The sequence below is a fragment of the Sinocyclocheilus grahami genome, unplaced genomic scaffold, assembly GCF_001515645.1.
Source record: "Sinocyclocheilus grahami isolate Dianchi unplaced genomic scaffold, SAMN03320097.WGS_v1.1 scaffold540.1, whole genome shotgun sequence".
NCBI classification, from domain to species: Eukaryota; Metazoa; Chordata; class Actinopteri; order Cypriniformes; family Cyprinidae; genus Sinocyclocheilus; species Sinocyclocheilus grahami.
In genome coordinates this window covers 604,889-627,181 of record NW_015505719.1, presented here as the reverse complement: position 1 = coordinate 627,181, position 22,293 = coordinate 604,889, and the positions used below count along the sequence as shown (strand labels likewise).

At 36.9% G+C, this 22,293-nt stretch overlaps 1 protein-coding gene across 1 annotated transcript in view; it reads left to right on the top strand.

The window, feature by feature from the left end:
- The window catches only part of atf6 (activating transcription factor 6), a 41,868-nt gene that overhangs the window by 15,298 nt on the left and 4,277 nt on the right, over positions 1–22,293 (top strand). The window contains exons 8-15 of the mRNA XM_016238486.1: positions 2,774–2,959; positions 3,242–3,333; positions 3,604–3,744; positions 5,335–5,445; positions 6,236–6,335; positions 8,943–9,013; positions 10,450–10,561; positions 16,558–16,642. Of these exons, the coding sequence (XP_016093972.1) occupies positions 2,774–2,959; positions 3,242–3,333; positions 3,604–3,744; positions 5,335–5,445; positions 6,236–6,335; positions 8,943–9,013; positions 10,450–10,561; positions 16,558–16,642 (898 nt within the window). The remainder of the gene's footprint in view (positions 1–2,773; positions 2,960–3,241; positions 3,334–3,603; positions 3,745–5,334; positions 5,446–6,235; positions 6,336–8,942; positions 9,014–10,449; positions 10,562–16,557; positions 16,643–22,293) is intronic.

The window sequence follows — 22,293 nt, the reverse complement described above, 5'->3', positions numbered from 1 at the left end:
AATAGATAGTTACATACCAGCCAAGACATACAAAGGATGGACTACTTTTATGGTTCTTTAATAGTACTTTTTGGTCACTGTGAACTGTCATTGTATGGAAAGGATATGTGAGAAGATTCTGTAAAAATTCTGTATTTGTGTTCCATGGAAAAATAACAACATACGGTTTTGGAACAACATGAGGGTGAGTTAAAAATGACACTATTTTCATTCCTGGGGAAATTGTTCTTTTAATTATAGTTTTGGTTGTGAATGGCGTCTAGAAACTAGGATATTGCTCCAGAATGCAGATTTAGACTATTTGATCTAGGTGAAGTTAAAAAAATTCTTGTGAGTTGGACACAACAGGCAAATGTATTTTTAACATTTGTGTCTAAAGCACTTTTCTAAACGCATAGAAATGAGTAGTAAAATCTTTTTTTTTTCTTTTTCTCACAACACTCGGCATTGTGAGTAACTCACTTTAGCACATCTTTCCTAAACTGGATTCCTTAGGGTGAAATAAACTGTGATGTATTCCTGAAGGCAATGCCAAACAAAGTAGCTTTCAAGCTCCGTTTCAACAGTCATTTTAGTAGAATACTGCCGTATCGGCTTTGTGAATTTGGGTAATAACCATGAGCTAACAAATAAATTCACCAAGAATGTGTCAGAGACTTGGTTAAATTGGTTGGTTAAAAAATGGTTTTACATGTCTTGAGCCTACTTGGCTTTGCTGTTAAGGCTCCTTAAGTTGTGCGCATCACTCATATTTGTAATTTATCAAGTGGCTGCCATTAGTCTGAATGTTGGGTGATTGACATTTGGTTTGAATATACTAAGGTCTTGGTTAAAGGACATTCCCTCAGTCATATATGGGACTGAAATGTCATACATTGTTTCTACACAAATCCTCAGTAATGCTGAATTTTGGTGATCTGTGCCAGCATCCACCAATCCCTCCCCTCCCACCCGATTCAATCGCCATGGTGATGGCACCCCATGCTCTTGTAACCAAACATGTTATTCATTCCCAGGCCCTGGCTGTGGCCCGATTCCCGGTTTTAGGAGTGTTTTCTCATGAGATGGGAGCACAAACAGGCACATTGAGATCCAAGTGGTTTAATCACCAGGACTAGTAGGCCACAGTCTTAAAATGGTCTGGCTTTGAGAACAGTCAACCCCACCCCACTAGTGGTCTCAGTTTTTCTTTAGTCTATTGCAGTAAAGTTCTTTTGTGTACCTTCATCTTTCTACTTTCTTTAGGGTGGGGTCTGTTCTCAGACATGTCTGCTGCAAGCATCTGACCCCTGAGTTTTGTCAGGTCTGGGTGGTGGTTTGATTATATGCAGACCCTGCTTATGTAAGCTTAATTAACTTTAATTGGGTAAGAGTTTTAATCCTGTTCCAGAACATTGTTAATGTGGGGCACACATAAATTCATCACTAGTTTAAAGTTTTTTTTTGTTGGAAAAAAACATGCTCATTGTTATGTCTGTGCCTATAAAATGTAGTTGTTTTTGAAACTTTTGACTAACACCAGTGCATGAGCGATATCCAATTACAACTGCTATATACTTGAATGAAGAAAGTTCAGATCCTTCAACTTAAAGCTTGTTTAGGTAACACTTCCATTGACCACTAAAATATATACAGTACTGTTCAAAAGTTTGGGGTTAGTAAAAAGAAGTCTCCTATGCTTAACAATAACACAGTAACAGTGATATTGGAAAATATTGAAATGTCTTTAATATTTTTTTGTGGAAACAATGACACTTTTTTTCAGGATTCTTTGAGTAATAGAAAGTTTAACAGAACAGCATTTATTTGAAATATAACGCTTTAGATTATATAAACGCTTGTAACGCTTTAGATTAGGGAACACATTTGCTATTAACTAAGTGTTTTCCCTCAAACTCCTAATGTGCTGCTTATTAACAGTTAGAAAGATAGTTGTTAAGTTTAGGTACGGGGTCGGGGTAAGGGATCTAGAATATGGTCATGTAGAATAAGGCATTAATATGTGCCTAATAAGTACTAATAAACAGCCAATATGCTAGTAATATGCATGCTAATAACCTACTAGTTAATAGTGAAAATTTGTCCTTAAAAAAAGTGTTACCCAAATGTCTTTACTGAAAATTTGATCAATTATTTTTGCCCTTGCTGAGTAAAAGTAAAAAAAATTAAAAAAAATAAACTTTTTTTTAACAGTAGTGTATTATGAAGCTAAGTTTATGGTGGTATCATGGATTTTTATCATTATTTACTTATCTTTTTATTTCCGTCATTATTTTTGCCAATACTTTTTCTTTTCATTTTTCCACTTATAATTCCAGCCTGTAATGAGCAACAGAAACATTCTTATGGCTTTGAATGGAAAATAGGACATAAGGTCTGTCTCTCTTTTCACATTCCTCTATACTGGACAGTATGCCAGATGGTCCTGTCTGCTATTATCTTTAGGTGGAGTGTGTGTGGATAGGGGCCACGGGCACATATGGATGTCCAGCCATGCTCTATTTGTCTTGACAAAAGGTAGAGCTAGTGAAAAAATCGGACTAGCCTCATTCACTTTTTTAATTTGCTTGCATTATAAACAACCTTTTAGTATGACTCAACCATGTTGCCAAGCAGTCGTCGTGACACAGTTTTCCTGCAGGAATCAGTTAGTCGGTGTCTGGTACAAGTGCCTGAAACAAAGATCTCATTTGTGTGGTTTTGCCTGCGTGTCACATCTCATAAGCAAAGACTAGTGTAATTACTAGTTTTGACCTAATTTTTTTTCTTCTAGTCAAGTGCGTCTCGGAGACAGCAGCGCATGATAAAGAACAGAGAGTCTGCTTCTCTCTCCCGGAAGAAGAAAAAGGAGTATTTGTTGACGCTGGAGGTCCATCTGAAGGAGGCGCTGTCAGAGAACAAGAAGCTGAAGAATGAAAATGGCACATTGAAAAGACAAGTAGAAGGCCTGATGAGTGAGGTTGGAGTTAATCTACCTTGATCTCTTTGCAGGCTTTAATTTGAAAAAAGATCTTAGATTATTAGCAGACCCACTTAAAGTCAACATGAAATGAAAATTTACCATATCTAAATGCATGTTATTGACCATATTGTGAACGGTTATCCATTCATGTTACATTTTCTAATATTTCTAATAATTTCTAATAATGTCTTCACCTCATCATTTCAAATCAAAATGTCTTAACTTGTACTTCTGGTAAAATGACATGTTAACCTTCACTATTATTACTTTTCTCTTAAGAACTCTGTGCTGAAAGCAACTGCGCCAAAACGGAGAGCTGTGTGTCTTATGGCGGTCATGGTCTTCTTGGTCTTTAACTTGGGTCCAATGAGGTAAATAATTTATTCATTCCATTTCTGTATTTTCATTTGTCATGGATTGTAAAATGATTGCACATTAGATTGGTAAATGAATGTTCATACTAAATAATTTGTATAGGAAAGTACTTGGTAGCACAAGGAAAACTTGGTCCCATTGGAAGATTCCTTTTCTAAAGCCTGACTACAACCCATATGCATCTGTTCTGAAGGAACCAGAAGGAATGTGTCATATAAAGGTTTATTTAATATCCTGACTTTTTTCCTTTTGTTTGTCCCACCCAGTCTGCTTGGAGGAGACAGAGGGTCTACATTTCCTACTGCCCCTGCGTTCAGTGGCAGACACCTGCTGGGTTTTTCCCCAGAGTCGGAGAGAAACTTGGAGTCAGACAGGCCTCAGACTGATCCCTCTAACCCTGTGAACCGGTAATGCTATTCTGTAGTTTTCTACATTTGCACAAACACCTAGTCATGCTTAATGCTCTGTGTTTGGCTGGAAACACCCAAGACCCTTACCTTTCAAATCTTGTAGAGTCCATTAATGTTTTGGAAAACACGTCAACACAGGTGCTGAGTGACTCTGTTCAAATGCCTGTGTAAGAGAACAAGGGCTCTTGTTCTGCCCCACAGACGAGTTTACATACTATGGCTGGATAGCTAGCTAAGTTTGTTATTTTATCTACCCAGGGCAATGTTTTGAAAGGCAATACTGGTTTCTCATGTCCAAAAAATTGCTTCAACAATATAAAACCCATAAGAGTTCAGAAAACCCACATGAAAAGACGAATATTTGAAGACATACTTTTAAAACCTGTATCTGTGTTTTCTCAAAGACATTCATCAAGCATCTAGTCAAATTTAAGTTACTTCACTCCCAGGGGTCATGTTTCAAACCTCCCGGGTCCTGGGCTAGACAATATCACCAGCGTTGCTAAGATTGTGAGAATTATTTTGGGCTAAAACAAGTGGTGTTCCACAAGGCTCAATTTTAGGTCCATTTTTATTTCCTTGCCTTGTTCTTTACTCTCTGGTGTTTCCATTACTGCTGTGTTTTTTCCACTAACATCCGTTCCTACGCTCAACTAAAGTTTTCTTTTCCAGCTTAAACTGTGTAATTAGTTCTTTGAAATGCATCCTAGGGTTGAATTGTTTGAAATGGTTAGTTTTTTTTTTACTATCTGGGGAGCAAAGCAGGAAATGGAATTATGTAATTCAGCAGTGGAGAATGAATAAAAGCCTATAGATTGAGATCCAGATGTTGGTTTTCCAAAGGGAGTTCTTAAACACCTGCAAGAGTTTTAAAATCTCTTGTGAAATCTCTTGCTCCTGTGTCCCAGTCTGAGTTTGGATCTGTGCAGAGACTGTAATTCTAATAGCCCAGGATTTGTACTATGTAAAGTATTTTTTTATTGTTGAGCATTGAATATATTAAGAACAGTTTAGTCTGGTGTTTTAATTTATTGCCGCCTTAAGCCCACAAAGTAATCCAGACATCCCTTCTTCTGTGGGATGAGCTTCTCCATGTCAGCAAAGATTGTGAGACATAGATCCAGCTTCCCAGAGCTTCAGTGTCACTCATCCCCAGCCAGAAGTGCTTGATGTCATTTCAGAGGCCACATGTTTCCTATTGCATTGAACTGTAAATGACTACATCATGGAGATTTAGTATATTGTCGTCCATGATGTCTTGGCTTTATTTTAAGCACAGGATCACTGTACCTGCGCTAGGCATGAACTTGGCACAAGTTGTTGGCATTGTTGATTTTAAAGATCTTGTCTTTTCCCGTAGACAAGATAAGAAGGAACTATCTTGGCTTGCACACTTGCACATGGTATTCTTAAGCCAACAGTGTACCAAGAGATGATTAAATCAAGAGCCTTATAAAATTCCTTGTGTTGTCATGGAATTAAAACGTCCTTATAAAGATTCTGAACCCCCATTTTCCATTCTTTCCTTTGCTTCTTACACTTTACTGTCTTTTAATGTTGTTTTTATTCTCTCTCTCTTCCTCATAGGTTAGAGGATGTGGTATCAGAGCAGAAGGCACTGATGGTGGTGAAGGATCCTCTGTATTTCAGAACTCCACCACCCTGCCAGCCACCTGTCAACAGGACCAAGTGCATGAAGTCAGTACTGAGCATGTTTTACATCAGTTGATATTCAAATGCTGTTTTAATATATATTTAACAGTGTTAGTACTATCTGGCAGTTCTGTGACAAGCCAGTTCTTCTCAGATTTACATTACAGAACATCTGGTCCACATTTGCTATATCTGATTACCCAGTCTGATCTGATCTGAACCGAACCGAAAGGGAATTTTTATTACAATAGCCCTGAACAACAACTCTGGTGCATAAACATCTGAGCTCTGTTGTGATGACAGTAAAAGATAATTGTAGCAGTCTTTGAATCATCCAACATCCGTTAGATCGGCTTTTTGTAAAACCGTTCCGCTCCTTGATTATGATTTGCTGAGTCATGTTTTAAGCTGTTGTAAAATACTCTATGAACACACACCTGAGACCTCATTAACCAGTATCATGCACAAATGATTTGAACTATTTTGTTGTTAAAATGTATACATTTTTTGTTGCTTTCTGATTATATGTAGTAACCATAGAACAGCTAAGGAAGTGTAAACCACAGCTTCTTTGAGCTTATTGCTTTAATAGGCACCAGACATTATTTTTTTTATTCTTCTCTGTTGTCTCTGTTCATTTATTATGTAGTTTGGTTGCAATTTCAATTCCAGTGTCCAGCCATTAATTAAAAATTCATAGGACCACAAAGATACATTCTTGTTGATCATACCTTTTTTATACTAAACTACACAGTTTTGGATGACATAATTCTTCTTATTACCACATGACGTCTTATGAAATCTGAAATGATGTTTCTGCTCTTCATAACTATAGGATAGCGCATGAGCTGAGGGGCTGGGTACATCGTCACAATGTTGAGCGGACCAAAACTCGCCGCATGAGCAACACTCAGCACAGAGGCAGAACTATCCTGGTATGACCTAACAACTGCTAGATTCTCCTCATTTAAAGCTGAATTGTTTATCGTTCGTTCTTTTTTTGTTTTCTTTCTGATATTGTGGATAATCTATCCTAAAATCAAGAGAAACCAAAGGGTCTTGACATTGTCCAGTGCAGTGACTGAAGAGCCTTGTTTCTTTCGCTTTCAACTTCAGCATGACATCTGTTTCGGTGTGGCTCAAGTGCAGACACGGGGTTGCATACCTCCAACCCAGATACAGGCAGCTGAGAACCACCAGGACATAACGCTGTTTATTTTCTTTAAATAGATCTTCAAAATGTTTACATTAGGGATGAGACCCCTCTCTTTGCATCCTCTCCTTTCACACTGCTCATCTCTTTCACTCCTTTTTAACCCACTCTAAGTGTAATCCAGTAGTCTTGGGAAAGTAAACAGCCCCCTGCCCCAGTTTGCGGAGTCAATCTGTCTTTTCTCTGACTTTTTTTTTTTTTTTACAGTCATTTCCAAACTGAGTCTGATTCTCTTCAAAACCACTGTCAGTAGCTTTACTTGATTTGAATGTGTGTATAAACCCTCCCGGTTCTGTTTAAGCTTTAAAAGCCCTATGTAGAATTTGGCAGTCAACAGTTTCCGCTATTCGTGCAATAAATTCATGTTAATAATATTACACTACCTTTCAAAAATCTGAGGTCAGTAAATTTAACAAATGTTTTTGAAGTCTGCTATGCTCACCAAGTCTGCATTTAGAAATACAGTAAAAACAATAATAATACAATTTAAAAACGTTTTACATTTATTTCTGTAATGGCAAAGCTGAATTTTCAGCAGCTCTTTCTCTAGTCTTCAGTGTCACATGATGTTTCAGAAATCATTGTGATATGATTTGGTGCTCAAGAAACATTTATTATTATTATTATCAATGATGAAAACAAATGTGCTGCTTATAATTTTTGTGGAAACCATGATACATTTTCTTCAGGATTTTTGGATTAATAGAAAGTTCAAAATCTTTATTATATTATATTAATTAACACTTTAATGACATTATAACGGTATTTACTGTCCCTTTTGTTCAAAGTAATGTGGGCATGCTAAAATATATGTATTAATTTTGACCCCAGACTCTTGACTGGTAGTGTATACCATTAAAAAAGTGTCTCAGTCTGACTATTCAATACACAGAGGACGCATAAATGTATTAACACTCGAATCACAATGGTGGGAAAAGATGAATGGGTTCAGTTTATTTGCTGTGAGCCTTGTGCACAGAAGACAGAATGTGCTGAATGTCATGACAACAGTACAATGTAGTTATCTACTTCTGGTTGTCCAGGTTCAGTCAAAGTGATAGCTTACACTCATATGAAATGAGTCAAAGGAGACAAGGTGCTGTAAAAGATGTCAAAGAGTCACAAAGAATTGTCTTGAAATGTGTACACAAATGTGTTTTATTTCCTAGCCATACAACATATTGACTGCTGAAATTTTATAAGTTATACCAACAGCCACAAATCTGAGACAATATAAGAGCAGAGTTTAGCCGCATGGGTGAGATTGGAGTAGCTTAGTGGTTTAAGATCATTGGGCTGGAAACCGATGTTCAAACCCTAAAAGGGGTGATTCGTGATCTATCACCATTGTGCACTTAAGCAAGATGCTTAACCGCACTGTTACTCCAGAGAGCCTTAAATTATCATGACTGCTTTCTGTGGTGTAACATCGCATAAATGTTTAAGAAATTTCGCCAGCTTGGGTTGCAGATTCTCTCAAAACGATATTTTACTAAATTAGTTCCAGAAACCTTTCTTTTAGCCCCATTCTGGCTTAATGTGAAGCTGTACGATTTATGCAGGCAGAATTAATCAGGATGTACTTGTTTGCGTTAGTTCCTTATCATTTGTTTTTATCAGATAACTAATAGTTAAAGTAGTTGGATAGACAGCTTGTTATGATTTAGAGAAACATAATGTGCAGCAAGTTGATTGTTTGAAAGGCTGCTCTGTGTTTGAAGTGTCTACCTTATGTTGGGAAACTGCCTTGACAGACACAAGCATACACACATCCACTGATAGCCATTTTCCACTGATAGGTTCCCATCGCCCAATCTGGAATCCTTCCATGCATTTCCACCACATTAAAGACCTTCTGGTCTGGAAAAATCTCCGGCCCAGAAGACCTGGTGGTCTTAAACAGGAAATTCTACCTCCAGAGAAATAATGTCCTCACCATAAACAACAAAAACAACTCCAAGAAAACAAAACTAGATTGCTTCCACTATTATACTCTGGTACCGCCACATTGTTTGCTTTCCGTCACCAGGATTGAGCCACTATGTAAATACTGTCGTCATGCAGGGTGCTGAGATGTTGGATGATTGAAGATGGATGAGTGTGTTGACAGATGGCTGTTTCCCAGATTCTGTACACTGTCCACACAGAGCACAGAACTAAACAAACTCTGAGAGAGATGCTGTTTATCAGCATAACACACAATGACAGGAGCTCAAGTGCAGAGATATAAAAGCAAAAATGAGCTCATGCACATTTCCTTGTGTCTTACTGTGCGTGCTTTATCAAATAGGTAAAAGGAAGTTACATTTTTATTTTCTTTGTTGAACAGAAAGCAGCAGATAAACGGGCTGAGGTACCACAGATCATGACACAGATCCAGTACACGGATTCCTCTGAAAAGTAAGTTGTGTGAAAAATTTCCTGCAACATCATCCAGGCCAAACTGTATAATTTAGTCCCTGAAAGTCAGTCATTGGTCCTTGAGTCTGCAGTGTTGTATTAGTACTGTATAACCTTTTTCATTGGGTAGTTGCTGATGTGTGAAAATATTTCTGTCCTTTTATTTATAATGTAAACTTTGTTGTAAATAAATGTTGTAATGTTCACTAACGTGAATTCTGAGAAATGGTCTGAGGACAATTTGAATTTCTGTATTACAAGATAACACCGTGAAGTTTGAAGCCCCATACATGATCTGCCAAAGTATGTGATCAATTTGGCTGAAATCTGAAGAGTGGAGCTACAGAATTCTGTCCCAACTTTCTTTTTTCTTTTTTTAATGTCATTTTTCAAAGCTGTTGTCAGGTCCGGTGGTAATGCTTGAGGGGTATTTCAAACTATGCCACACACAATTAGATTTCTCATCTTTTTGTGCATCAGTATCAGTACATGCTATTCCCCCCAATTTTTTTTTTTTAATTCATAATCTTTGTAATGCCCCTGAAATAACTTTTCTAACAGTGTAATGTTCAGGTTCGTGTTAACCAATAGCCAAATTGCTATTGAAGCATTGTTTCAGGCTATTGGTGTACATCTTGCCGTCTTTAATAACATATTTTGCCAGTAGTTAACACAATTACAAGATTTTCTCTAGGGTGAAATTGATAGCAGTCAGATAGCCACCCTGCAAGTGGATGCTGGTGTGTCTTAAGAGGAGAGACCTCCACAAAAGACTGCAAACTGCAGTTTGAAACGCCCACTTTTCACAGTCCTATCAATTCCAGATGTATAAAATCAAGTCACTTGGAAATGTCACATTACAGTACAATGAATTATGAATGCAATTTCTGTTGACTTAAAATCTATCCTGGGTTATTGCACCAAAAACAAAACAAACAAAAAAACAGTTTTTACACCTTACAGACATATCCTCCTACATGTCTTTTTGTTTGTTTTCGTTTGTTTTATCTTTGTATTACATTTTTTTTGGGTGGGCCACTTGCTGTCCCTCAGGGTAAATCATATTTCTGGCTGCTGTAGTTTGGCTGACCTCAGCAGTGCATTGGGCCAGAAATCAACATGGCTGTCATTCCATTGCTTCACACTGACAACAGGGGAAAGGCCACATTCACACAGGAAAGAAAGGGTTTTATCAAGAGATTCGTGAGAATTGTAATTAGACTTTTCACTTGCTCTGGGTTACATGGTATTTTATTACAATAGGTATGCAAAGTAAATTCGATACAGCTTTTTGAAATGAACCTAAGCGGCATGTATAAAATTCCTTATTGAGTACCAGTTTTTACCTGCAGCAATAACATTAGAACAAGCACAAGCAGTTGTTATCAGTGGCAAAATGTAAATCAGAGTTTGAAGTGTTTGTATCCTGTATTCAGGACTCCCAGCAGCGAGCTGCAGGTGTATTACGCCCCTCACCGCACCTACAATGACTTCTTTGATGAACTCAACCGAAGAGGGGACACATTCTACGTGATCTCTTTCCGCCGGGTAAGTTGACCTCCCTATCTCTCGGTTCATCTGTCTTATCTGCTTTCTATCAGGCTGTGGCCACACATGGATGTGGTTAATTGGTTTTAGAGCCCACACAGCATCATAAAGGGACACTTGAGACACTTCCACCTTAATGGCATCTTCTAGCATGTGTTAGATCTTGGGAGGTCTTTATAAACGTCTGTTTTTTCAGTTTGTAAACGATCGTTCTTGTTTGAAATAAAGCACACTGTGTGGTTCTTGTAATGCCACCTCACTAGTATTTGGCATGTCTCTGTGATATTCAAATGAATATATGCAAGCTAATAAGCTGATCTGTGGAGATTTTTTCACCTGTATAGAGTATAATACAAAAATAATTGTATTATAAAATGTATTACACCAATTACGCTGTCCATAGGTTTGGGGGCAATAATAAATTAATACTTTTATTTGACAAAGATGCATGAAATTGATCTAAAGAGACCGAAAGATTAAGGTATAATGTTGCAAAATAAATACTGTTCTTTTGAACTTTATTTTCATCAAACCTTAAATGCATCATGGTTTCCACAAAAATATTAAGCAGCACAGTTGTTTTCTACATTGATAATAATAAGAATTTTTTTAACAATTACTCAGTGGGTTTGCCAGAGTTTGTGAGATTAATGGCAGAGAATTATCAAAATCTTTTCAAGAGATTTGTTTGGATCAACTAAATAAGACTTTTTGTTTGTTATTATTCATGGGCACATGTGCGTATTTTTTTTGCTGTAACCACTTTGCTGGTAACATTATTTATTATTAGTGTTTTCAATGTCAGATTCACCAACCCCTAAACATCACATACAAAAAGTGAGCTGTGATTTGGCTATTTTAGTGCACATTTATAGTTTGTTTTATCTTTAAAACACTTTATTTTAGTCACTTTTTTGCTGCTAGTTTTCATCTTTGTAATAGGCGAAAAGACTACGAGTTATTCAGATGACTCAGGCCTAATTTTTTGTGCACATGTGCATGATCTCAAGCTGAGTGTCATTCATTTGGAGTCAGACTGTGTTTGTAGTAATCTGGTCTTTTTTTCTTCTGTTTGTCTAATTGCACATCTTTCATCAGTTCCTTTCTTATTCTTTGTATGTTTAATGTTTATTTCCGTACTCTCAGTACCTGCTTTTGATTATTCACTTGGAAGATGCGAATAATGTTGGCTGACTTATTTGAAAAAGAATCTTAAATCTCTTTTGTTACAAAGGGAACGGCGGACAGGCGTATCCGCATTCAGATGAACCACAGTGGCCCAAAGCAAAAAAGCTAAATTAGCGTAATGAAATATTTCACCGGTTTGCATGGGATGTGACCGTAAATGGTTATCACTCTCTCTTTTCATCCTGATGATTTTTTGTAATGGCAAACAGGTCTCCACTTCTCTCTTTTTTTTTTTTGTGAAACTTAAAGAAATGATTCATGTCAATGACTCATAATCAGAAAATAAAGATGTTTTTGTAGGACTGTTTTGCCAACTGCTTTTCCCCCCATTTTTTCCCCAACTAAACTTGATTTAAAGACTCAAAAATCAAAGTTGTTTTTGTTTTTAGTGTTCATTAATCTCAACCAAACAAAATGAGCCCCATCTTAGATGAGTTGAGCCAGAAGATGTTTGATTGGTTTAGTCATATTCAGACACTGCCCTGTTTTTTTATGTTTGGTTAAGTTTCTTAGGTTTATTCAGTCTTTTGGGAAGTCAGACTTTCACAACATTGACTCAGCTCCTGCAGAAACCTCCTCAGATGTTGACCTTCCTTTAAGAACCTAAAAACGTTCAAAGCTATGTTGCAATTCTAGCCATCTAAAACTCAAATGCATTAACTTCCAATGTAAGACCTATTGTTTAGTAGTAGACGGGTTAAAAAAAATATATTTTTTTTTAATTATTAGCTTAACCAAAAATGAAAATTGTCACCTACCTTTTTGATGTACAAAAGAAAAAATAATGAATTCAAATAACATGGGCTAGTAAATAAAACATTATTTTTTAAACATTATTTCTTTTAAATAAAGAAAAGTGGTTGTTAACTGTTTCAGATATAAATGAGAACATCAAAACATCAATGAGGAAATTAATTTAATATTGTTTATTTTGTTTCCTAGGTTGCATGTGTCTCTGAGATTTTGCTTGTCCTATTTTGTTTTTCTTTTCTCCCCTTCATGTGCAGTGAGCCCTGCATCTTTCTCTGGACTGTGTTTGCAACCTAATAGTGTTTATTTCATTGTTCCATTGAATCAAGCTCTCTGATCTCACAGAGTTGCTGCAAACTTTCAAACTGCGCTAGGGATGTTTCCATCGTCATCCTCATGTATGTCGATCGTAATATCCTCTCCTTGCAGCTCCCTTCGAGCCTATCACACCTTAGAGTTGGCAGAAATTCATATCTATCTGATGAGATTGGTATTCCTCATATCATTCTCCACAGTCACTTACACTTTCACTCTGTCACTCTCTTTTTCCACCTTTCCTCTCACCGGCGCTAGAATTGCACCCACAGGTTTCAGAGATGTTCAAGGTCACATGCTGGACTCAAAGAAAGAGCTTGGCCACTGCTCTTACTAAAAGACCTCATTGTCATAATCTAGTCTTGGGAACTAGATTAGATTTGGTCTTCGTTTACTTACCACAGGGTTTCTGTGGGTCTTAAAAAGGTTTTAAGAAATCTTAATTCAGCCTTCCACAAATGAAGGCCTTAAAAAGGTCTTAAATCAAAGCAGAAGTCTTAAAGTCATAGTAATGCCAAAAACGTTGCATAAAAACGGCAAAAAGTATTATGTTCCCTAGTATTAATTCATTATGTAACTGTATTAAGTTGTTACCCCATTCTTAGTCCTATCTGTTCTTGTTTTAATCAAAATTCATTTAGATAAATTCTCAGAAATGTTTCTTCTCAAGACAATTTTTGTGTGATTAATCAAATCTTAGATGAGTTGAGCCAGAAGATGTTTAATTGGTTTAGTCATATTCAGACACTGCCCGGTTTTTTTATGTTTGGTTAAGTCTCTAGGTTTATTCAGTCTTTTGGGAAGTCAGACTTTCACAACATTGACTCAGCTCCTCCAGAAACCTCCTCAGATGTTGACCTTCCTTTAAGGGGTCCTATTATGCTCTTTTACAAAGTCTTGATTTTGTTTTGGGGGTGTACTAGAACATGCTCTCATGCTTGGTGGTTCGAAAAATGCATTATTTTTCACATAATTTACATTATTAAAATACATTTCTCCCCAGGCTGGCACAAAAAGCTCGATTAGTTCCGGCTTTGACGAAGGTCCGCCTTCCGAAAAACAAAATGTGTTGTGATTGGTTAGCTGTCCCAGTGCGTTGTGATTGGCAAACAGCTTATACAGTGTTTCATTATTGCCCCGCCCCTTGCTCAGTCTTTCAACAAAAACTTTGGCGAATCCGCCAGGCACTTTACTCCCTCCTGTTGTGGAAGCTGTCCTCAGTAAAATGCGCAGCACACAATAGCAAATAGGGGTTATAATGCTCAGGAACAGAGTTAAAAAATAAATTGCAACCACTGTTTCCTGACATCATCCGCTTTCGGAAGCCCAAACAAAGACGTTTGGGCACGGAGGTGAAAAAAAAACAGCGTTTCAGGCAGTCGTGCACCGGACGAGAAGCGCAGTGTCCCGGTGCGTCGCGCCACGTCTTTAAAATTCAAATACTTTATTTTCTATGAGTGTAGGCACACCGGCAGCGCCGTTCGGCATCTGTCCGCGGCGCCCAGCTACGTCGTGTTGTACTTGTAAGAATTGTTGTAGACATGCCGAAAATTTGAAGCTACAGCACTGAAGCTCTTCTTCTTGGTTTTCTCTGATGCACTAACTCTGCAGCAGCGCTTCTTCTTCGTCGTCTCGTCTGATGTACTCACTCAACCAAGCGTTCTAACCACGACCTCGCCCTCCCCACCCCCCAACCATTCGAATCTCCGTAGGCGGGAATTATTTGTAATGATATTCCAATGAGCCGCTTTGTGATATCACGAAGCCCGGAAAACAAACGCTGTAGTCCAAACGAGCCGTTCGTTGTAGTTCTTGAAAAGTGATTTTTAAAAAACTAAATATCTCCCTTTGGAGTGGACTTTGAGATTTGTAACTTTCTAGATCTTTTTTATGCCCAAACATACACACTACACACTGACTAAAATTAAAAAAGTGAAAAAGCATAATAGGACCCCTTTACGAACCTAAAAATTTTCAAAGCCATGTTGCAATTCTAGCCATCTAAAACTCAAATGCATTAACTTCCAATGTATGACCTATTGTTTAGTAGTAGACGGGTTTAAAATATATATTTTTTTTAATTATTAGCTCAACCAAAAATGAAAATTGTCACCTACCTTTTTGATGTACAAAAGAAAAAATTATGAATTCAAATAACATGGGCTAGTAAATAAAACATAATTTTTTAAACATTATTTCTTTTAAATAAAGAAAAGTGGTTGTTAATTGTTTCAGTTAGAAATGAGAACATCAAAACATCGAGGAAATTCATTTAATATTTTTTTCTTAATTTTTTATTTCAAAATGTGTTTATTTTGATTAATCGCACACTTATGAAATGTAAAAAAAAGTCGTAAAAAATCATAAAGTGATGTCATTCTGTTCTTGATGTAGTTCAAGTACAAATATCTGGGAACAACTCAAATAAGCAACTCTTCAGACAGTTGTACTGGAAAACAAGACAAAATGCTAAAGAACAACATCCCTTTTTTGTAGTGTTATCAGAAGGTACAGTAAAAATTCTTTATTTATTAATTCATTCTACTGGTCGGGAGCAGGTATTAAACCTTAAGCTAAAAAGTAATTTAGATCTGTGGGAAGTAACTAAGTTTTGCTAATACAACTCATTGTGTGCTCCCTTGACATTTACATTTAAAGAATATGTTAATGTATTTATTCCTTTAGGTTTTTTTTTCTTGGTCTCGAAAGGGTCTCAAAAATCTTAAATTTGCCTTTATAAGACCTGTTGAACCTGAAAACTGTTCAAAAAGGCTATTTTAATCCATGGGAAGCTCAAGAGTTGGAATCAATTAAAGAATGGAAATAATAAGGATTTGGAATGACATGAAGACAAATAATTAATTACAGAATTTTTCACTTTTGGGTAAACTATTTGAGTCCCATTGTGAATTCAACTTCCGGCACATCTTTAGTACAGTGACAAACAGATGGTATTAAGCACAAACACATTTACTGAAGTTTACATGACAAAAGATGTCACAAATCCGTCACCCGTTTCCCATCCATTGCACAGACATGAGTGTTATTATAATCTCCAGCTCATGGGCTTTCCTTTCCATATGGTTTCTGTCTTCAACGGGTGTGACTGGAGATGGAGAATGTCTCCAATTGGTACAACTGAGTTGGACTAACATAGACAAAATTCTGACCTGATTATAGAAGTGTTAACTGACTCTAGGTCATCAAATGTCAGTTTGCTTGCAAGAAACTGGCTGCTTTCTTCAGCAAATGTTAATCTTAAATGCATCAGAACATGAAAATGAAATGTGGGAGCATGAAAAAAATGTATAAAGGTTTTTAAGCAGAAATATAAAACGGGACAACTGCTTTGACCATTAATATTAAGAAAGGTTCTTGAGCACCAAATCAGAAAATTAGAATGATGTCTGAAAAATCATGCAACATTGAAGACTGGAGTAATGGCTTTTTTTTTATATACTTATTTCAAATTGTAACTATTTCAAAATATTACATTTTTTGCTGTATTTTTGATCAAAAGCATTACGTTAAATTAAGTTTATATATGTATATATATAATAATAATAATAGTGTCTCACTCTCACTGTCCAACACAATTTGACTTTTTTTAGCAACCAAATTGATGCTTCAGACTTCTTAAACAGTGACCAGAGCAATTTAACAATGTCCTCAGCAATGTAATAAACTCTCCTCGTGCATGTGTTTTTGTGGCTGGCTGATGGCTGTTCCTCTTTTGCTTACAGGATCACCTCCTTCTTCCTGCCACCAACCACAACAAAGGCAGCCGCCCTAAGATGTCTGTGGTCCTGCCAGCTATGAATTACAATGGTAAGAGAAAAGAATTGTGAATAATCTTATTTCCTAATGAACTGTCATCTAATGCTAATAATAATCATTATTCCTTAAATTTATATTAAATCTAGGCCTATATTGTGTTGTTTTTGGCCTTGTATTAATCCAGATCCTTTGCTGTAAGTGGCATTATTGCATATTCTATTTATGTTTTATGAAATTAGAATTGAATCAAAAAAGAGACACATCTGTACGTGACTAGTACATGCAGTGTGTCTAGGCAATTATTAACTGTTTTTTTTTAAATAAACTATCACTGTTTTTAGCATGTCACGCAATGAGCACTGCTTTTTAAGTTGCCTTGTCAAGTTAACAGTAGTTAAACTTGGGAAAATTTTTTTTTATTTTGACTGGCAACATAGATCTCGGTTTACATTTCAACACTCATCCTACACTCAAAACCACCATAGCCCAGACTTGCCCTGCTCTTAAACCATTGCAGTGTATGACTGTGAGCTAATGAGACCAGAATGGTGTCTCCACTCACAGCAGGCCTGCAGCCTCTGATTACAAAACTGCTGGGTGAGAATGTTCCACTCAGAGGCTTGACAGGGGACCAGTACAAAAGAGCTCCCAGAGTTAATGACATATTAATGAGCCCTGCAGGAGATCAGATTGAGTTCTAGCATCTGATAGATTTATGTAGTTTGTGCGTTAATTTATTCATAATGTCATAATATCTTTAATTCATTTGTGTTTATATAATATTAAATTATAGAAAGTATAATATTAATATGAAATAATAAATATGATGTATGTAATATTGTGTGCGTATATATGAGCAATGTCACACGAGTAGCAGTGCGATATGGCTGTATATCGGCATGGCTGTGATAGAAATTATCTTTACTAACAAACTGCATATTTGAACTGTAAACAAGTACATTATTTCCTAATGCCGAGTTCACACTGCACGATTTTAGCCCGATTTTTCACTCGCCGACAGGTTTTGTGAAATCGCAGACAAATGCCCGAAATCGGAGGCACATCGGTGCTCGTTCATGCGAGTGACAATCACGCAGTGTGAATTATCAAAGACGCGATCTGAGGGAATCGCCGACACGTCGCCATATTTGGCATGCTAAATATGTGGAGCTGTCAGCGATTCACAATCACGCTGTGTGCAATGATTTCTGATGGAAAACTACATCGGTGATGACCCACAGCCAATGAGAGACCAAGATACAGGGCAGAGGGAAGTTCGGGGAGGTGTTATAGACCAGAATATCAGTATTTAAATAGATATATGAACAATTATATCATACAGAAACAAGCACAAACATTTGCTTGACCAGCCACAACATCGGCATAACAGTTACTGCAAAATTATTTACCTCTTTGCAGAACACCCAGTCCCTGTTCCCTGCATCTCCCTCCTGCATAATCTGTTTTTCTTTTTCTCCTTGTAGCTGGAAATCAGCTCACAGACAATTTGCGGGCTATATATATATATATATATATATATATATATTTAAAATAATTACAGTCTTGCTCGCGAGAACTCCGGTCTGACGCACGCGTGTTCTCGCTTTATTTCCTTATCACTTCTCGCGTGTGTTTTGTTGTGAAACATAGTTTGCGGACCAGACAGAGCTGTCGGCGATTCTTCCTATTGTGAAGTCATGCAGTGTAAAACCCCCTGTCGCCGATCCATCATGCAATGTGAACACAGCAGCAACTGAATGCTACCCCAGATAGTCACACAGTGTGAAAACAACGGCGATCTGACGAGTTTGAAAATCATGCAGTGTGAACTCTGCATAATAAAAACTCTTAAAACTGCATACCTTGACACAAAAAAAACGCGGAGTGATACAGACAGTGAAACGTGAAACGGTTGGAGTTCTGTTATCACTAGAATCACACTCCTCTCAGCCAATCAGATTCGAGGGTCAGAATATATATAATTTTTTACATATGTAATTTGGTTAAGACAAAGGATGCTCTTATGAAAGTCAAAGAGAGAACTGTTTTGAAATTTTATGGGTGTTTAATCATTTCTGTAAACGTTCCATTCCTTTTATTATTACATTTCTTTCCTTTAATTTCTTGGATGTGGTCAGAGTATCAGATAAGATTACTCCATACTGAACTCAGGAAGGGAAATGTGATATACTGACCTTGCAGTGTAAACAGGCTTTTGGGAAAGATTTTTTTGAAAGAGAATATTGAGAGAAGTTTAATTAATATAGTCATTCCTACTATGATTTTGGTAGTGCCAAATGCCCCTAATTTTTAGTAGTTATGCCAGTTGCTTATTTGAGTCTCTATTTTAGTGTATGCAATCATGATAATAATCACAGACACAATGTCAGATTGCAAACCTGTTTTAATACAGTTTGAAATCTTTCCAACCAGTCACCAGGTGTGTGAACTGTTCCGGTTATAGAGCCACAGCCGATGTAACTCTGAGAAAGAGAAGTATTGGGAAGCAGGGGTAAAAAAAAATTATCTTCAAAAATGAGGGCATGTGCTTCATGTTGTTTAATGACAAGAATAAACATTCCAGTTGCTATGTGCGTGAGCTTGTGTGAGAATGCGATGTCTGGGAAGAGCTTGATCTTGTAATTGACGCACATAGTCTGCGATTAGTTGTGCAGTTTGCACACCACCTCGACGGAAAACAAGAAACCTGACATATTTTAAAGATCGTAGACTTAAATTGTTTATGTAACCCAAATCTAAGTATTCCCTCTTGAGAGGACGGCCGAGCATGGTGTACTCTGCATCAGTTTTTTTCCCGGCTCCATCCTGTGTTGATTTAAAAATGAATGTTGAAAGTTGGGTTTCACATGGTTTTATTAAGAGAACAACTTTTGGACAACAGGAGTCTAGTTTTTGCCCCCAGCTGATTCTGTTCCAGTCTGCATGTTCAAACTTGTGTGTTGGGGTCGGGTGTTTTCCACCGCATGTGATGCAGGGATGGAGGAATAACCTTTCTGTTCAATTCATCAATGTTTTCAAGGTGGTTGATTTCTATCTTGAAATCAACATGAATAACAAAACAATATTTTTTTTCTCCATCAATTTCATGTTTGGTTTGGAAACTATTGTTGCAGTGCCTGGCAGTGTCAGTACATATATTATCTGTTCTCTTTCGCTGTCTTCCCTGTGGGAGTTCTGAGTCAGCATTATAATCGTTTGTGAATGTTGGAGATGATGATGATCATCATATTCCCTTTTCTTTGTTTGTTTGTGCACTGCACACATTTCGAAGTCATATCATGAACACTTTTACTCTTCAGTCACAGGCATTGCTTTATAGGCAAAAGCCTAGTGAAAAAAACTAATTACGAAAAGAAAGGTTTAGCCAAAAAGTACGATTTTGTCTGTCTCACCCCAAATGGACACAAAAAGAGAATTTTTGTCTAGTTCATAGTGACATACAACAACATACAACTTGTGCATTTTATTCCAAGTCTTTTGAAGTCATACTATAGGTTTAATTTTGCCGAAATGTCTGAAAATATATTTATTTACTCCTAATCTTTCTCTCCAGTGAGCCGTTAACTCAAGAACCACTGATCAATGAGTCTTGAGAACCAAATCGGTGAACGATTCGTTGTTTTAAGATGGTTCTTTTTATTAATGACCTGCTTCATCTGGCTCATAAATTGAACAGAATAATTCATATCGAATCGGAGTTCAATTCGGTTCTCGATTTATATTTGGTTTAATTTTGTTTGTTTTTGGGCGAAGTATTCATCTTAAACTGTCAGTAATGGGGGAAAGTGATTTTGGCTGGAATCTCAAAGCTTCACAACCACAACCTCATCAGGAATTTACCCTTGAGTCCACATGTTGCCTTAATCAGTATTTTAAATGGTGTTTGGAAAGTCAGGCACAGTACCAGACATATCCAATGGGAATTCACATAACGAAAAGCCTTCTGTGAGAATGGAAAATGACATTTCTGACATATTGGAAACTTAGTGTATATATATATATATATATAGGATGGAAAAGATTGTATTTTAATATGTGATGACATGTACAGCTCAGCAGTCCAGTGTCATTTTAGTGCTTGCAGTGAAATACAGTGAGATGATTGCTGTAACCCATCATCTATGATGATTTCTGCAGCACTGCTGAGGTTTTCTTTAAGCACCTGTGAAAATACACATTTTGTGAGATATTGAAACTTTATCCCATACCATTGACTGTTCAGTGGTGCATTAGAGATAGATGGGGAATATTTTGGTTTCAGAAACACATCAGAAAGACTCTGACTGTAAATCACCGGTTTTGAGATCATCATTGTGGGTGTGGGGCTGAAGCGCTAGTCAGGAATGATTGACTGTAGGATGCGTAAATGTATTCACCAGTAAGGGCTGGAAAAGTGCTTTACATTGACCTACCGTGATGCTCTCCAGCCTATAAAGTTTTTATCAGTGCTGGAGCGAATCGCACAAGTCTGCTGTAAAAGTTACTTTCCTGCCATCCATATGCTGTGCATGTATGTGAAGTATAGAAAGTTGTCCTTATAGAAAATAGACCATAGAACATCTGTAGTGAGTGTAAACCATCATACTTTTAATGGTTCCTTACAAAATACTCATAGCTTGTGTTTGACGAGCACTTTTATGAGTCTGTCAGAACATGGGAAATGAATTCACGGCCTGACCTTCACTTCCAGAGATAAAGGATGATGGGGCATCCCACTGTGTCAGTAAAACCAAAGCTAGATCTGTATTGTTCACGTATTTAAGTACCAGTAGATTTTGGCGAGTAAATGTGTTATTGCCTGTCAGCACTTGTATGATACGGCAATGTTTTTAAAATGTTCCTTTTAATGGATTTTTTTTAATCTATACTTTCTCTTCTTGTTACTTTTTTAATCAAAATATTGACGTTTTTATCTGTTTGAGATTTCTAAATTATACAGCAAATGTTGTTGCTTTTTAAAAGTTTTATGATCCCCACATTCATGGAAAACCTGGAAATAGCCAGAAAAAAATTTAGTTTAAAATTGTGATATCCAGGCCTGGAAAAATCATAGAAATTAGTAAAATGTTCAAACATTTGCAGTTGGTAAGATTTAAATAAATACAACCTTTGTGAACATTTAAATATATACAGGTGCATCTCAATAAATTAGAATGTCGTGGAAAAGTTCATTTATTTCAGTAATTCAACTAAAATTGTGAAACTCGTGTATTAAATAAATTCAATGCACACAGACTGAAGTAGTTTAAGTCTGTGGTTCTTTTAATTGTGATGATTTTGGCTCACATTTAACAAAAACCCACCAATTCACTATCTCAACAAATTAGAATATGGTGACATGCCAATCAGCTAATCAACTCAAAACCCCTACAAAGGTTTCCTGAGCCTTCAAAATGGTCTCTCAGTTTGGTTCACTAGGCTACACAATCATGGGGAAGATGGCTGAACTGACAGTTGTCCAGAAGACAATCATTGACACCCTTCACAAGGAGGGTAAGCCACAAACATTCATTGCCAAAGAAGCTGGCTGTTCACAGAGTGCTGTATCCAAGCATGTTAACAAAGTTGAGTGGAAGGAAAAAGTGTTTAAGAAAAAGATGCAATACCAACTGAGAGAACCGCAGCCTTATGAGGATTGTCAAGCAAAATTGATTCAAGAATTTGAGTGAACGTCACAAGGA